The sequence below is a fragment of the Stegostoma tigrinum genome, chromosome 2 (assembly GCF_030684315.1).
Source record: "Stegostoma tigrinum isolate sSteTig4 chromosome 2, sSteTig4.hap1, whole genome shotgun sequence".
NCBI classification, from domain to species: domain Eukaryota; kingdom Metazoa; phylum Chordata; class Chondrichthyes; order Orectolobiformes; family Stegostomatidae; genus Stegostoma; species Stegostoma tigrinum.
The window spans coordinates 39,020,286-39,036,262 of NC_081355.1; the positions used below are offsets into that span (position 1 = coordinate 39,020,286).

The 15,977-nt window shown below is 42.8% G+C and overlaps 1 protein-coding gene across 3 annotated transcripts in view; it reads left to right on the forward strand.

The window, feature by feature from the left end:
* Positions 1–15,977, forward strand: part of ranbp9 (RAN binding protein 9) — a 102,799-nt gene that overhangs the window by 54,829 nt on the left and 31,993 nt on the right. For all 3 annotated transcript variants that reach the window (XM_048521525.2, XM_059653576.1, XM_048521534.2), the window contains one exon: positions 14,729–14,913. In XM_048521525.2, coding sequence (XP_048377482.1) covers positions 14,729–14,913 — 185 coding nt within the window. The remainder of the gene's footprint in view (positions 1–14,728; positions 14,914–15,977) is intronic.

Here is a 15,977-nt window from a genome sequence, read left to right on the forward strand (position 1 = left end):
TTGTGAATTTTGGGAAGGAGATCGAAATGGGCCGTGTGGGGTTGGGGAATAATGAGGTTGGAGGCTGTGGGTGGGATGTCCCCTGAGGTGATGAGGTCATGAGTGGTTTTGGAGGTGATGGTTTGGTGCTCGGGAGTGGGGTCATGATCAAGGGGGCGGTAGGAGGAGGTGTCGGAGAGCTGGCGTTTGGCCTCATCGATGTAGAGGTCAGTGCACCATACTACCACTGCGCCTGCCTTGTCTGCGGGTTTGATGGTGAGGTTGGGGTTGGAGCGGAGGGCTGCCTATTCTGCAGGGGAGGGGTTGGGGTGGGTGAGAGGGGTGGAGAGGTTGAGGCGGTTAATGTCTCGACAGTAGTTGGAGATGAAGAGGTCGAGGGAGGGTAGGAGGCCTGGGGGTGGTGTCCAGGAGGAGGATTTGTGTTGGAAGCGGGTGAAGGGGTCAGTGGAGGGAGGGTTAGGTTCCCGGTTGAGGAAGTAAGCGTGGAGGCGAAGGCTGCGGAAGAACTGCTGTATGTCCAAATGTGACTGGTATTCGTTGATGTGTGGTTGTAGAGGGACAAAGGTGAGCCCCTTGCTTAGGACTGACTGTTGGTCCTCAATCAGTGGGAGATCTGGGGGGGATGGTGAAGATTCGGCAGGGCTCAGTGTGGCTGTCTCCTCTGGGGTTGCTGGCTTTGGAGGTTGTGAGCGGAGCAATGAGGTTGTCGGCTGTGGGCGGGGTTCCGTCGGTGTCGACCGTGGGCGGCAGCAGCAGCGGTGAGGGTGGTGTGAGTGTTGTTGCAACTGTAAGTGGAGGCGGTGACTGCAGCTGCGGTCGCATCTGTGGCCCTGGAAGTGGTGTGCCCGGCGGTGCCGGATGTGACGTCGTCGGTGGGGTCACCGGCTGTGTCCTCGTGGTCAATGGGGGAGGGGCATGGACAGGCTAGGGATTTGGGAGGTGCAGGAATCCTCTTGTGGGTGGCAGGGGCCAGTGAGTTTGTTGTACTTACGATTTTTGGTGTCCTCGGCTGTTGAGTAAAGAGAGTGGAACTAGCAAGGGTGTTGGCAATAATTTCAAATACCTTCCTGACCACGAGAGGGAGGGGTCCATTCAAGGAGGGAGCAAGAAATAAACCAGGAAGCTACAGGTCAGCCTGTCTAACTTCAGGTTGTGAAACTTTTGGAAAGCAAATCTGAGAGGTAAAGTTAATCTGTATTTGGAGAGGCCATGATTATTCTAGAGTAGTTAGCATTGTGTTAAGGTCATGTGTGACCAAGCTGGTTGAAGAGCTGGTCAGGTACGTAGATGGGGGTAATGCATAACGTGATCTACTTTTGAGGTCCAAAGTGGGAGACTGATAGTGAGGGTAAGGGCCCATGATATCTAAGGAAGCTTGGCAAATTTGATACATCTTTGGCTCATGGCTCGAAGCAGAGGATGATGGTCAAGTGGCTGGAAGTCTGTGTCTAATGGGTTCCATAGGGATCAGTATTTGGGCTCTTGCTATTTGTGTATATACGATTTAGACTTGAATGTAGGATGGCTGATCTGTGTTTGCAGACGATATGATATTTAGTGGGGTTGTAAATATCCTTCAGATTACAGGAGGATATAGATGGGTTGGTCAGATGAGCTGATCTGCGCGAAATGGAATTGAATCCAGGTAAGTGTGAGGTGATGCATTTGGGTTGGACAAACAAAACAAGGGTGTACATGATAAAAGGTAAGTTGACAGAAACTGTAAATGACACTAAGGTCGCATTTGACAATATGGCATCAAGGAACCCCAGCAAAACTGTAATCAGTTGTGGTCACTGGAGTCCATCCTCTTCGCTCTAGGACACATCTACAGCAGGTCCTCAGGGTACTGGCATGAACCTAATCATCTTCAGCTGCCTTATCAATGACCTTCCCTCCATTATAAGGTCAGAAGTGGTGGATGTTTATCGATTTGATTGAGCAGTGTTCAGCACCATTCGCAACTCCCAGATACTGAAGCAGCCCGTTTTGAAGTGCAATAAAACCTTGATAGTGTCCAAGCTTGGGCTGACAAGTGGTGAGTAACATTCATGCCACACAAGTGCAGGCAATGAAATCTCCAATAAGAGAGAATACAACCACTGTCCCTTGACATTCATTGAATCCCCCACTATCAATATCCTGGGGTTACCATTGACCAGAAATTCAACTGGACTCTCCATATAAATACAGTGACTACAAGAGTAGGCCAGAGGCACAGATTGCTATAGAGAGTAACTCCCCATCTGACTTTCAGGAGTGTGATCAGCTGCTTCCCCAGTTGCCTGGATGAGTACAAGTACAACTCCAACAACAACAACTCCAACAACACTCAATCTTGACACCATCCAAGATAAAGCACCACCATCCAAAAGCATCAACGCCCTCCACCAGTGATTTTCAGTAGCAGTTATGTGTACTATCCATAAGATACGCTGTCGAAATTTGCCAGTGATCCTTACACAACACGTTCCAAGTCCCACAACCACGTCCATCTCAAAGAACAAGTACACTATCACCAGTAAGTTTCCCTCCAAGCCGTTCACTATCTTGTCGTAGAAGTATATTTCTATTCTCCAATGTTGTTGGGTTAAAATCTGAGAATTCCCACCCTAAGGGTATTGAGGGTCCACCTATAGCGCATGGACTGCAGCACTTCATTAAGGCAACTTATCCCCACTGTATCAAGGTCAACTCGTGACCAGCAATTAAGGTTGGCTAGCCAGCAACAACTACATCCCACAAGTCAATTAGAAGAAACTTTCTGGGATGCATTGAACATTAAAGAGATCTTGGTGTGCGTGTCCACCAGTCCTTTAAAGTAGTGGCTTACGTGGATAAAGTGGTTAAGAAGGCATATTGGGTACTTGTCACTATTAGCCTTGACGTAGAATTTGAGAGGGTAGGTTAAGCTGTTATGGAAATTCCTGGTTAGATTCTACTTGGACTACTGTAGGCAGCTCTGGGCTCCACACCTTAGGAAGGATATATTGGCTTAAGGATGTATTAGCCTTGGAGGGAGTATAAATAGGTTTATAGGATTGATACTTGACTTGAGGTTAGGTCTTGAGGAGAGATTTTACAAATTTGACCTATTTTCTTTAGAAGGGGTAATCTGATTGAAGACTTCAAGATATTAACAGGAAAAGCAGGGTAGATAAGGATGAGCAATTTCTGTTGGGTATTTTGGAACTAGGGGGCATAGCCTGACAATTAGTGCTGACCACTCGAGAGAGGTTAGAAAGCAATTCAATACACAAAGGGTATTAGATGCTCGGAACTGTCCTCCACAAATGGTAGTAGACGCTGGATTAGTGTTCACCTCAAATTTTGGTATAACGTTTTGTTAAGCAAAGTTATTAACGGATGTGGAACTATGCCACAAGTTAGCCATGATCTCATTGAATGGCAGAACAGGCTTGAGGGGTTGAATAGCTGACTCCTCTTCCGATGTTTAGATCATTAAAACATGTTGGTTGGGCCCAAGCTAGAATATTGTCTGCAGTCCTGGAATCCATTTTATGGGAGGGATGTGATTGCGCTGGAGAGGGTGCAATGGATGTTGCCTGTGCTGGAGCATTTTAATGAAGAGATTGGATGGACTGGAGTTGTTTTCCTTGGAGCAGAAAGGACCAAATGGGGACATGATTGAGGGGCATTGACAGGGTGGGCAGAAAAGAACCTTTGTTTGGTGGAAGGATCAGTGACTGGAGGCAGGAGGTTTAGAGGAGATGAAATTTTTAAATCTAGAAGTTGGTAGGAATTTGGAACTGAATGCCTGTAAAAGTGGTGGAGGCAGAAACCCTCAATGTTGAAGAATTATTCAGATGCACACTTGAGGCCAAGCCATACAAAGCTGTTGGCCAAGTGCTGGAAAATGGGATTAGAGTATTTAGGTAGTTTTATCCAGCGTAGACTTGATGGGTAGAAGGGCCTTTTTCTGTGCTGTAGACTTCTGACTATACACCTTGTCAACATCCCTCAGAACTTGTATGCTTCAGTAACATAATCCTCATTCTTCTAAATTCTCATGAATAAAGGCCTAAACTGCCTAGCTGTTCTCTATAAGTCAACCCTGTTCATCCCAGGGATCGGTCTAGTAAATTTACTTTGAACTGCCTTCAATGCCAGTATATCTTTTTTAAATACAAGGACCTGGAGTGTACACTACTGCAGGAGCAGTCTCCCCAGCAACTCTAGGTTGTAAGAATTCCTTATTTTTATACTTCAAACCTCTAGCAGTGAATGAAGAGGAAAGACAGCAGTGTTGCATTACTTTCTTTGGTGGACTGGAAGCGATTTCTGGAATCTGATCTGGACCCCTCACCTTTAAGAATTTTCAGAGTTGTTTTCTCTTTCTGACTCTGCAATTGTGATAGTATCTTTGCGCTGTCTGATTTCCCACAGCCATAACCACATTGGTACCCCAGTAGGCGCAGTGCTATTTAATAGAGGGGCACTGTTTCTTGTCGCTTGAGTGTTTGAATATCAGTGTTTCAACTTTTTCAACATGCATGTTGGGCAAAGCACCCAAGGTTCTTTTCTATTCCCTGGGCTGATGAAGAGCAGCATATAGTAGGGCACATGCATGTTGGTCAATTTCTTTTTTTGGAAACTGTGTTGTAGAATCATAGACTAATTTGCATGTGAGCTTTTCCCATCTGTTTTGAGTAAATCTAACCATTAGTCTAATGCTTCACTTTTCTTAAGTTTGCTGAAGTATTTGTCCAGTCCTCCTAAAAATATGTGTGAGTTTGCCTCACCACTTAGCTCAGCCATGACCTTACTGTATATTAATTTCACTTCTTTCTGACCTTTTGTAGGAGAGCCAGGAATCGATCTAGTGAGTCTTCTGTCCCCTTAAGTGTCTGTATCCCTTCCTTGAGCGGAAACACCAAAATCTTTCCAGTCCTTTACGTGTGGCCTTACTGAAGCTCTGTATAATGACTGCAAGACTCATAGACTCAAATCCTCTTGTAATTAATACTAACGCAACATTAGTCTCTCTCTACAGCTTGATTTACTTACATGTGAACTTTGTTTCATTTGCAAGGGCACCCAAATCCTCTGACTACAAATATTCACTAGCAACTAGTCCATTTTTTAAAAAAGTTCTATTTTTCCTACAAAAATGCCTGTTTTCATGCTTCCCTACATTATACTACATGTAACACTTTTTCTTGTCCTGTCACCTGACTGATCTATATCCCTTTGCATCTGTGTCCTCATAAGTTACCTTCCCACCTACCTTTATCAACATCGTGTACCTTTTAACTATTTATGTACAGCGCCACAAAATAATTTTGTCTTGTCCTCCCAGTAAACAGGAAGTACACTGTTTTAATTGTACAAATTCATTGACCAGTTATAACTGACTACTATATTTAAGAAAAAGAAATAGAATAGGCCATTGATATTCCAATATACCCAGTTCTATTTTAAATGCATTGGGCAATGAAAACATAGGGTCTAGCAGTTTTTTATTCCCCACAATTCTTAATAAAGAAAATGTTTTGAGCTGGAATTTAATGCATAGGTGCATGTAGGTTTGGGAAAAATGGAGGAATTAAAAGAAATTTCTGTTTGATGTGGCAGGCAGCTGTATCCAAGTTGCCTCCTTCTCAACACCACCACTCCCCAACTGCAGTAAATTAGGCTGTATGAGAACGTAACTTGTTGCAAGAGATGCAATATCAGTTTGCATTTTAATTGCTTAATTTAGACCAAAACTGAAATTGATGTTTCATTTTAAATTTGAATCGAAGGATTTCCTGGAACTTTTCAATGAAAACAAGAATACAGAACAAGGCTTCAAGAGGCTAAAGCAGTCCCAGGGATTATTTTGAGAAGTGATTACAGCTGCTTAACTGCTGGGGGAATGGGTTTGCTCAGTCCTTGTTCTAAGAGGTTACTTGGCAGTGTCTGATCTGCATTTTTCAAGGTTTGATGTTGTAAATCAGGTTTCATGCTTCCTTAGCCTAGACTTCAGACAAGGACCAAGATACCCAGTAGTAGTCTACTAATCACGACCGTCTCTGCAGGAGAGAAAAGGCAGTAGAAAAAAGGCAGTATAATACTGATAGTTTTAAGTATGTCATAACTACAGGAGATGATGGTATTGTTGCTGGACTGTTAATCCAGAGATAATCCAGATAATGTTCTGCGGATCCAAGTTCGAATCCCTCTAGAGAAGATGGTAGAATTTTGAATTCAATAAAAATCTGGAATTAAAAGCCTAATCATGAATCCATTGTTGGAGAAACTTCTGTGGTTCACCAGTGTCCTTTCCTTCCCTGAACTGGACCACATGTGACTCCAGACCCACAGCAATGGGTCTAACTGCCATTGCAGGCCTAGCCAGCGATGTCCACATCCCGTGAATGGTTCTTTTTTAAAAAAAGAAAATCACAAGGGTAATGCATGGGAAATTCAGCTCCACTGTTGGCAGACTTTTCACAAATCATCTAAAGTCCCCCCTTAACCACACTGACAAACTAGTTAAAACAAAGCACTCCTCAAATCGTACTTAATAAGAAAACAGCTGCTTATTGCTAACTGATCATTTTTCTGTCGTCATTTTAAAGAAAAAACCGAGTTTACTAACTTATAACTCAACTTAAATTCTACTCTCTTTAAAAAAAACTTGCTGTTCATATACAAATAAGCAAAGAGATGATGCACAAATTATGGGTGTAGAAGTATTAAAAGAGCTCAGTTGAATAGGTTCTGCCACGTGTCTAGCTTACAAGCATCTTTAGTTACCTTCCAATTCCTTTTGAATTTTTGAGGAGGAAATAAGGTGCAGTAATTCGGAATCTTGGAGATGTACCCTTCTCAGAAGGTGGTTTTCCCTTTCAAGAAGGAGTGGAAAAAAAAAGAGGGAGAGTGTGTAGCTAGCTGCTTCAAATGTTATTTTGCTTCTTCACTGAGAGGGGAGACAGATGTTTTCTACTTCATAATCTGTATATTTCTCTTGCATTGACCAAACATAAACACAAAGCTGAAGTCATTTGCCCAGGACCCATTCAAGAAATTGGTACTATGAAAGTATTCCTGAACACACAACTTGCCAGGGTTTTAAAGTAAAAGCTAAAGAGCCTGTCACTGGGCAAAACTGCGCTGGGTACACCCGCATAGCCATTTTTAAAAAAGACTTCATCTACCCCAATATCTTTCTCTGCTTCCCCTTTATCTATCCTGCTTGTTACCACCTCAAAGAATTATGGTAAATTTGTCTGGTGTAATTTCCCCTATGTGAAGCCAGACTGACTCTGCTTGATTGTTATCTATTTGTCAATACTTTGCTATTACATCCTTTGAGAGACTGACATTCTTCCAATAACAGACATGAAGCTAACTGGCCATATGTTACCTGTTTAATGTTATCTTTTTAAACAAGAGTGTCACATAGAACAATACAGCGCAGAAACAGGCCCTTTGGCCCTCTGTTGTGCCGACCTGTGAGCTAATCTAAGCCCCTCCCCCTACGCTATCCCATCATCATCCATATGCTTATCCAAGGAAAAAGACTCTCTCAGTCCACTCTATCTAATCCTCTGATCATCTTGTATGTCTCGATTAAATCCCCTCTTAGCTGCCTTGTCTCCAATGAGAACAGACCCAAGTCCCTCAGCCTTTCTTCATAAGGCCTTCACTCCAGACCAGGCAACATTCTGGTAAATCTCCTCTGCACCTTTTCCAATGCTACATTTGGCAATTTTCCAATACTCTGGTTCTTTTCCAGAACCAAAGGTGCATCTTCTATTACTGTAACTACTTACTTCCATCTCTTAAAATGCATTCCATCAGGTTGTAGGGACTTATCAGTATTAGACCCATGGGGATCACTAGCAATTTTTTCTTTAGAAGATACTTAGTTATTTATTTCCTCTCAGAGTATTTAGTAAAGTTGGAATTCTATTAATGTCTTCTACGGTGAAGACATGTAAGTATTTATTCAACTTCTCTGCCATTTTCTTGTCCCCTATTATTTTCCCATCCTCATTCTCTAAGGGGCCCACTGTTCACGTTGGCTTCTCTTTACTTTTTTATATATTGTTGTCTGTTTTGATATTGATTGCAAATTTACCCTCAAAGTTTTTTTTCTGTCTTTTTGGGGGTTTTTTTGGTTGGTTTTTAAAACTTTGCTCCTCTGGATTATCACCAGTCTTCGCTACATTGAGTGTTTTTTACCTTTTCAAGTTAATGCTATCCCTAGCTTCCCTAGTTAATGGATGGCTTGTCCCCTTCCTAGAATCTATCTTTCTCACAGGAATACATCATTGCTGTAAGCTGTGAAGTATTTTGTTACATGTCTGGGTTCCTCGACTGTCTTCGCTGCCAAATTCTCTTCCCAGTCCACTGCAGGCAGCTTTGACCTCAGTACTTTGTAATTACCCTTATTTAAGACTTAAGTTCCTTCTGACATGAGGTTAGAGACAAAAAAAAAGTGCAAATGCTGGAATCCAAGGCAGACAAACAGAAGTTGAAAGAACACACCACGCCAGGCAGCCCCTCGAAAAGTGAACATTTCAGCTATTACCTTTCTTCAAGACTGGATGTGGAGATAGGGGGAGCTGCAGATGGGGGGGATGTGGGAGGGCAGCGGAATGGTGGTGGTAGGTGGATAAAGGTAATAGGTATGACCTGGTTGGTCGGTTGGAGGGATGAATAATGTTGGTAGGTGGAATCAAAGGGAGGAGCTGGGGCCAGAAATGGAGCCAGGGGATGTTTGGGAAGGGTATTTGAAATCTGAGAACGCCATTAAGTCCTCCGGGCTGTAGGGCACCCAGGCAGATGATAAGGTATTCCTCAAATTTGCGATCTTACTCACTGACACGGGAGAAGGCTGAGGATGGACGTGTCTGAGGGGGAGTGGGGTGTTGAAATGGGAGTTGGCCAGGTGGTTAGGCTGGCTATTTTGGGCCAGGCAAAGATGTTCAGCGAAATGGTCACCTAGTCTATATTTGGTCTCACTAATGTGAAGAAGACTACATCAGCAGCACCAGATGCAGTCGATTAGATTGGACATGATGTAGGTTTAGAGCTGTGGAGTGGTAGAGGGATGCCTGGATGACAGGCGGGGAAAGAATGTTGTTTGAAACAGAAGGACATCTGGGATGCTTGGGAGTAGATTGTCTCCTTGTCAGAGCAGATGTGACAGAGGAGTTGGGAAAACAGGATGATGTTTTGCAGGATACAGGGTGGGAGGAGTGGTAGTTCGTGTAGCTATGGGAATATGTGAGTTTATAGTAAATGTCGGTCTGTAAATTGTTGCCAGAAATGGAAATGGAGAGGACCAGAAAAAGGAGGGAGGTGTCTGAGGTAAACCAAGTGAATTTGAAGGCAGGCTGGAAGTTGTTAGCGGAGTTGAACTGCTCCAGATAAGCCTGAGTGTGGGATGCAGCACCAATGCAGTCATTGAAGTAACAGCAGAAGAGTTGGGGGATAGTACCGGTGTATGTGCTGAAGAGGGAGTGTTGGACCTAACTGACACAGGCAGGCGTAATTGGGGTCCACGCAAGTGCCCGTAGCTACCCCTTGGATTTGGAGAAAGTGGAACAAATTGAAGGAAATGATTTGGAGAGTGAGGACTAATTTGGTGAGATGGAGGAGGGTTTTGGTTGGGGGGGGGAGCGGTGGTATGGTGGGGAGGTGTACTGGATAGGCCTGTTGGCAAGGAGAAAAAACTGAGGGCCTGCAGGCCATCCTTGTGATATCTAGACGTGTGTGTATAGGGATTGTGTGTCCATAGTAAAGTTGAAGCACCAGGAAACTGGAAGTTTTCGATGAGGTGGAAGGTGTGATATGTGTCCTGGACCAAGGGGGAGAGAATGGAGTTGAGGTCGGAAGAGGTGAGTTCGGTGGAGCAGAAGTGTGCGGAGACGATGGGCCAGCCAAGGTGGTTGGGCTTGTGGAGCAGGTAGAATTGGGCAGTGCGGGTCTGAGGTACTATAATTTGGACGCGGTGGAGTACAGATCACGGAGTGGTAAAATCATGGACAGTGGGGGAAGACAGTGGCTTGATGGGTCAGGTGGGGTCATGGTCAAAGGGTAAGCCCGACCTGGTGTTGGAGAGTTAGCGTTTGGCCTCTGTGACAGAGATCCATCCTCCAGACTACCACTGTCCTGCCTTTGTCAGTGGGTTTGATAATGAAGTAGGAATTGGTACAAAGAGTGGAGCGCCACGCATTCGGAGGTGGTGAGGTTGGAGTGGGTGAGGAGTGTTGAGAAATTGAGGTGATTTATGTCACATTGGCAGTCAACAAAGAGGCCCAGGGTGGGTTAGAGGCAGGGAGTGGGTGTTAAAGAGGAAGAAGAAGGTTGGAGGCAGAAGAATGGATCCCCAGAGCATGGTTGGGAGTCTTTATTGAAGAAGAAAGCATTGAGATGGAGACATCTGATGAAGAGCTCCACATAATGGTGGGCGTGAACTCAGAGATGGGGATGGAGGGGCACAAATGTGAGCCCTTTACTAAAGACAATTTGGCCACAGTATGAGATCGGCGGGGGGGATGGTGAATATGTGACGAGGTTCAGGGATGGAGTTTTGGGTTTCACGGAGGCTGAAAGGAGAGGAACGGCAATAAGCATGTGATAGGCAAGGGTTGGCCCTAGTATGGTTCGGATGAGACTAAGTGGTAGTGGGAGGAAAAGGAGAGTGGGAGGGGAGTGGTATAGATGATTGGGTGGGGAAGGGGTGTCAGAGGAGGGAGGAAAGATGGAGGAGTAGGCTGTATTGTAGGAGTGGACAGATGAGGGAGAGGTGTTTTTGCTGTGGCCCATGGCCACCCTGGGCATCCTGCAGAATGGAGGACTTAACATTGAGCTGCCCCTAAACCCCATCCAGCCTTGAAGGGTAATACCCAAAACGGTGACTTCTCCTTTCCACCAGGTGCTGCCTGGCTTGCTGTGTTCTTCTAGCCTCCTGCTTGCCTTTCTCCTTCTGACATAAGTTCATCTCTCTCAAACGAATGTTAAATTCTATGTATTATTCCCTGTTAAGTTTCACTTAATAACTTAGATTGCACTAGAGCACAAAATAGTTTCTCAAACTTTGTTCAGCTGTGATCTTATTTTGATACTTCATAGATTGAAACATCTGGATGAAGCTTCCATAATTTGCTGAGGTTGACCCGGACACTTTGCTTTTGGAGGGACGTTGAGGCGTTCAAAGTGTCAGCCTGATTATAATTTCAACCTAAACGGCCTGGCAAAGAGCTAACATAATTTGATTTGCTGTCCAGAGTTTGGAAAACCCTGTTTTAAGATGTATCGTCCAACTCTTCTTACACCATTTTTGTCTTTCTCGTTAATTTCTTGCTCGATGCTCCTGCTAAAGTAGTTTGTCATCTCGAATAACAGAGAGCTTCTAACAAAAGGCAGCATGGTGGCTCAGTGGGTAGCGCTGCTGCCTCTCAATACCAGGAACCCAGGTTCGACTCCACTCTTGGGCGACTGTTTCCTCCACAGTCCAAAGATGTGCAGGCTAGGTGGATCAGCCATGCTAAATTGCCCGTAATGTTCAGGAATGTGTAGATTAGGCTGGGTCTGGGTGGGATGCTCTGAGGTTCGGTCTGGACTAGTTGGGCTGAGGAGCTGTTTCCCCACTTTAGGGATTCTATGATCTATGATCTAAAGGTATTATTCCTAGCTCCCTTGTGTTGGTTTCACTCCCTTGATTCAGTCCAAGTCCCAGGAATCTATGCACCATACCTCCTGTACAATATTTCCATTTTTTTTTTTGCAACTGTCTGCTTTCATATTTACTAGAACGTGGCACCAGGAACATTTCAGAGATTTTTAAGGAATCATAGAATCATTGAACTGAATCCATTGAAGTGAAATTGAATCCTTGAAGTTCTACCTTTATTGGTCTATTTTATTGCTTCCTAAAATTTGCCTTTAGTATCTTGTCCCTCTTTCTGCCAATGTCACTGGCAGTGACTTGGACACACACACCCCTCAACCTGTTGGTAAACTATTGAACTAATCATAAATGTTTTCCTGATCCTCCTCCTTCCCTGCCACTCCCCATACCTAGCAGTTAAGTCAACCTTAGACCTTTGAATCTTGCAGTGGTTACACTCTGCAGAGGAATCATCACTGCTATCAGTATTCAGGAATCAATATGGTGGGAAGTACACACAGGGACTGTGTACTCCATGCCCAATTGAGGCACCTATTTCTTCACTATGGGATGACAACTTCCAGAAATATGTTATACATGCAGTTCTAAACTTACAGATTCACTGCAAATTCTGCCACACAAGTTGGGCCCCTCCTTGATAATCCCTGTACATGTGGTTGCCCAGGACATGAAATGCACCCAAAAGCTCCCACATAGAAGTGGATAGGTGTTTCATGAGTCTGAGTTACCCTATCGTGCCTCTATATTGAACTATCATTTCACAGAACTAAGAGTAAAATCTAATAGAGAAACCCTCACCAGCACCCAAGTTAGAAAAAATAATTAAGACCTCTTTTGGCCTCGGCTTAGGATTTCTTTTAATTTAGTGCTGTATGATCTATTACACTCAATCTTGCAATCTTTGTGCTCTCTACATACCTTTTCATCGTCTAGAAAGACCCCTAGTCTATTTCCTTAGATCTAAGATGTATAATTCCACATTTGCCTACATTGAAATCCATTTACAATGGTTTTGTCCATTCATTTATAATGACCACTTCAATCCAAAAAAGGGGTTCACTAACTTAATACCGGGTGTACGTGACCTGTCTTATGAGGAGAGGTTAAATAGATTGGGCCTGTACTAATTGGAATATAGAAGAATGAGAGGCAACACACAAGATTCTTAGAAGACTTGACCAGGTCATTCCTTGCCACTTTTTTTCTTGTTTGCTCAAGTCTCAATCCATGCCAGTATATTACACTCAAACACAGTGCTTCAATTTTGCCCACTAACTTATGTGGGACCTTGTCAAAAGTCTTCATGAAATCCAAAATACCTTATCCACTCGTTTCTATTCTACTTATTACATCCTCAGAAAAACTCTTGTTGATTAGTAAAGCATGATTTCCCTTTCATAAACTACCTAATCCTGTGATAACACGGTGTGAAGCTGGATTAACACAGCAGGCCCAAAACGTCAGCTTTCCTGCTGTCCTGATGCTGCTTGGGTTGCTAAATTCATCCAGCTTCACAGTGTTATCTCCGATTCTCCAGCATCAGCAGTTCCTACTATCTACCTAATCTTGTTATTGCTTTACAGGTGTTCTATTATCACATCTTATTATACAGACTGTAGCATTTTCCCTACTATGTATGTTCGATTAACTTGTTTGTGATTTTCTATTTTTTTTCTCTCCTTTTTGTTTTAAAGTAGTGGGGTTACGTTTGCCACCCTGTAATTGATAGGATATGCTCCAAAGTGTATAAAATTTTGGAAGATGACCACCAACACATCTTGTATTCCCAGGGACTCTTCCTTTACTACTTTGGGATGTAGATTATCAAATTTGTCACACTTTGACCCCAATTGTTCCCTCTGACTGACTAGACTTAGAATTTCTCACAAATGTTAGAGAACTTTGTATCCTCTTTTGTGAAGACAGGTCCAAATTTTGTGCTCAATTCTTCTCCTATTTCTTTGTTTCCCATTATAATTTCCCCTATTAATGGCTCTAAGGAAAGCAAGGAATGTCGGAAAATAGTTTCAGCTGGAAGGTTATTGATCTGAAGCATCAACGGTTTTTCTCTCTTCATACATGTCACTTGACCTCAGTATTTTTGAATGCAATCATGTTTGATATTCCCCAGGTCCTTCCCATTAAGTGTATAAGACTTGCCTTGATTTGCCTTTCCAAAATGCAATGCCTCACATCAATCTAAGTTGAAATCCAACTGCCACTCGGCCCATCTGATCAAGATCCCGTTGTACCTTCAGTCCACTATACGTTCAATTTTGGTGACTTCTGCATACTTAATAATGATACCTTCTGTGTTCACATCCAAATCATTTATGAAAATGACAAAAAGCGGTCGACCTAGCACTGATCTCTGTGGCACACTGCTGGTCACAGGCCTCCAGTTTGAAAAGCAGCCCTCCACTACAAGCCGGTTCTGTATAGAAATGGCTAATTCCCCCCTGTATTCCATGTGATCTTGCTAACCACTCTACCATGATGAATCTTGTCGAATGCCTAAGGGAAGTCTATCCAAATGGCATCCACTGCTCTGCCCCCATCAATCCTCTTCTGTTTTCTGTTAATTTTTCATTCCTTTTCTTTGAAGTCAGCGTCTCTGATTTTTCCTGTAAGCGTGTCTTCTGCACTCAAAAATAGGAAGGTATATTTTACAAATCATTGTGTGTATCCTTAGGCTTGATACTTTGATGTTTTGGTGTGAATTTGACAAATGATTTTACAAGTTCCTCATGGAGAACCCCATACACACTCCTGATGTGCGTGTGTTTATTACATGGGTATTCTGAAATTGTACTATATTCTTAAATAATGTAAATGAGATAAAAGTTTGGGTGAGGTAGTAGGAGGAAATGTTGTTTCACACTTGTTGACACTCACAGGAGGCAGAAGTTTGAAAATTTGGTTTTTGAGGGTAAATCTCTGTAGTAGTAATTTTTTTTTCTTTTTGAAGCTATTTTCAGCTGCAAACCTTTGGTAAGAAGGTTGTCTACTAGAACAGTGCTGAACTGCTTGAAGAGTCTAAAGCTTGCAAAGTGATTTTATTTTATTTTCCTTGTTCAGCCAAATTTATATCCCACTGTTGGACTGCAGACACCAGGGGAGGTGATAGATGCTAATTTTGGACAGCATCCATTTGTATTCGATATAGAGGACTACATGCGAGAATGGAGATCCAAAATTCAGACCCAGATTGAAAGATTCCCGGTAGGAGATCGAGAAGGGGAATGGCAGACAATGATTCAAAAGTAGGTGATACATAGACTGTTACCTACAGTAGCATTTTTCATTTAAAAATATTGAAAGGCATTTTCTTTCCTGTGACTTGGCTTTCTTCTTGCAGCTATTAAATACAGCCTGTATTTCTCAATGTTAAATGCTACAAAGTACGTACTGATGTTTCAGTACTTTCTGTTCACTATAACGAATCTGATCCGTGTACTGGAGAAAATTGTTCAACTGAATGCTACACTCTTAAACCTTGATAATTTTGCCCTACTTTTGAATGTATCCTCTTAATGCTATTCTAATAAGAGACATGAACTGACCTGGCAATGGACCACAGCAAGCAAAGTAGTCCTATATGTATCAATCTATAATAAAACTATATTTCTGGGGCAAGGAGCAGGTAATTAGTTTGAAATTGTGAGAAACCTTCCTCCTCTCCTATCCAAAAGAATCTTTCTTTTTCTCTTGTTTTCTTTCTCTCTTCCCACTCCAAGGTTTTCCAAGCCTCAAAGATTGTTTTGATTTCAACTAAGAATAGCTCAGTGCTTTGCTGTTGCATGGGCTCAAAAGTTTGGCGTGCAAGTTTCATTAAAGGATGGTCTTAGTTACCTATTTAGCCTCTAGTTCACTTTACATGTATTTCTTGTTGTTTTAATGTAATAAATTTTCTTCCCATAGTCTACTCAAGCTCCCTTCCTCCATTTTCCCCTTGAGTGCCCTTTTTGTTTCTCGCACATGTACCCATTTTTTTGTCTCATATCGCACCATCACTCCTACTGTCTGTATCCAGTACATGTGGACTGTCTCAGACCCCCCCCCCTCCCCCACACACGTCTAAGGCCAACCACATATTATTTGGTTGATTAGATGTTTTTCTGATTTAACTTGTGCATTTTTTTTTTAACCAAGTGCTTGAACAGGAAGAAGAACATAACAGGACACATTTTTGATGTAAATAACCCATCAATTTAATGAATTAAGTACCAGTTTATTGATGTGTATATTTAATGCAATTTTGAAGACAAACATCTTGTTCTGTGGGACATGTTTGTGCATAAGTATGCTTGGATGTAAATACTGTGCC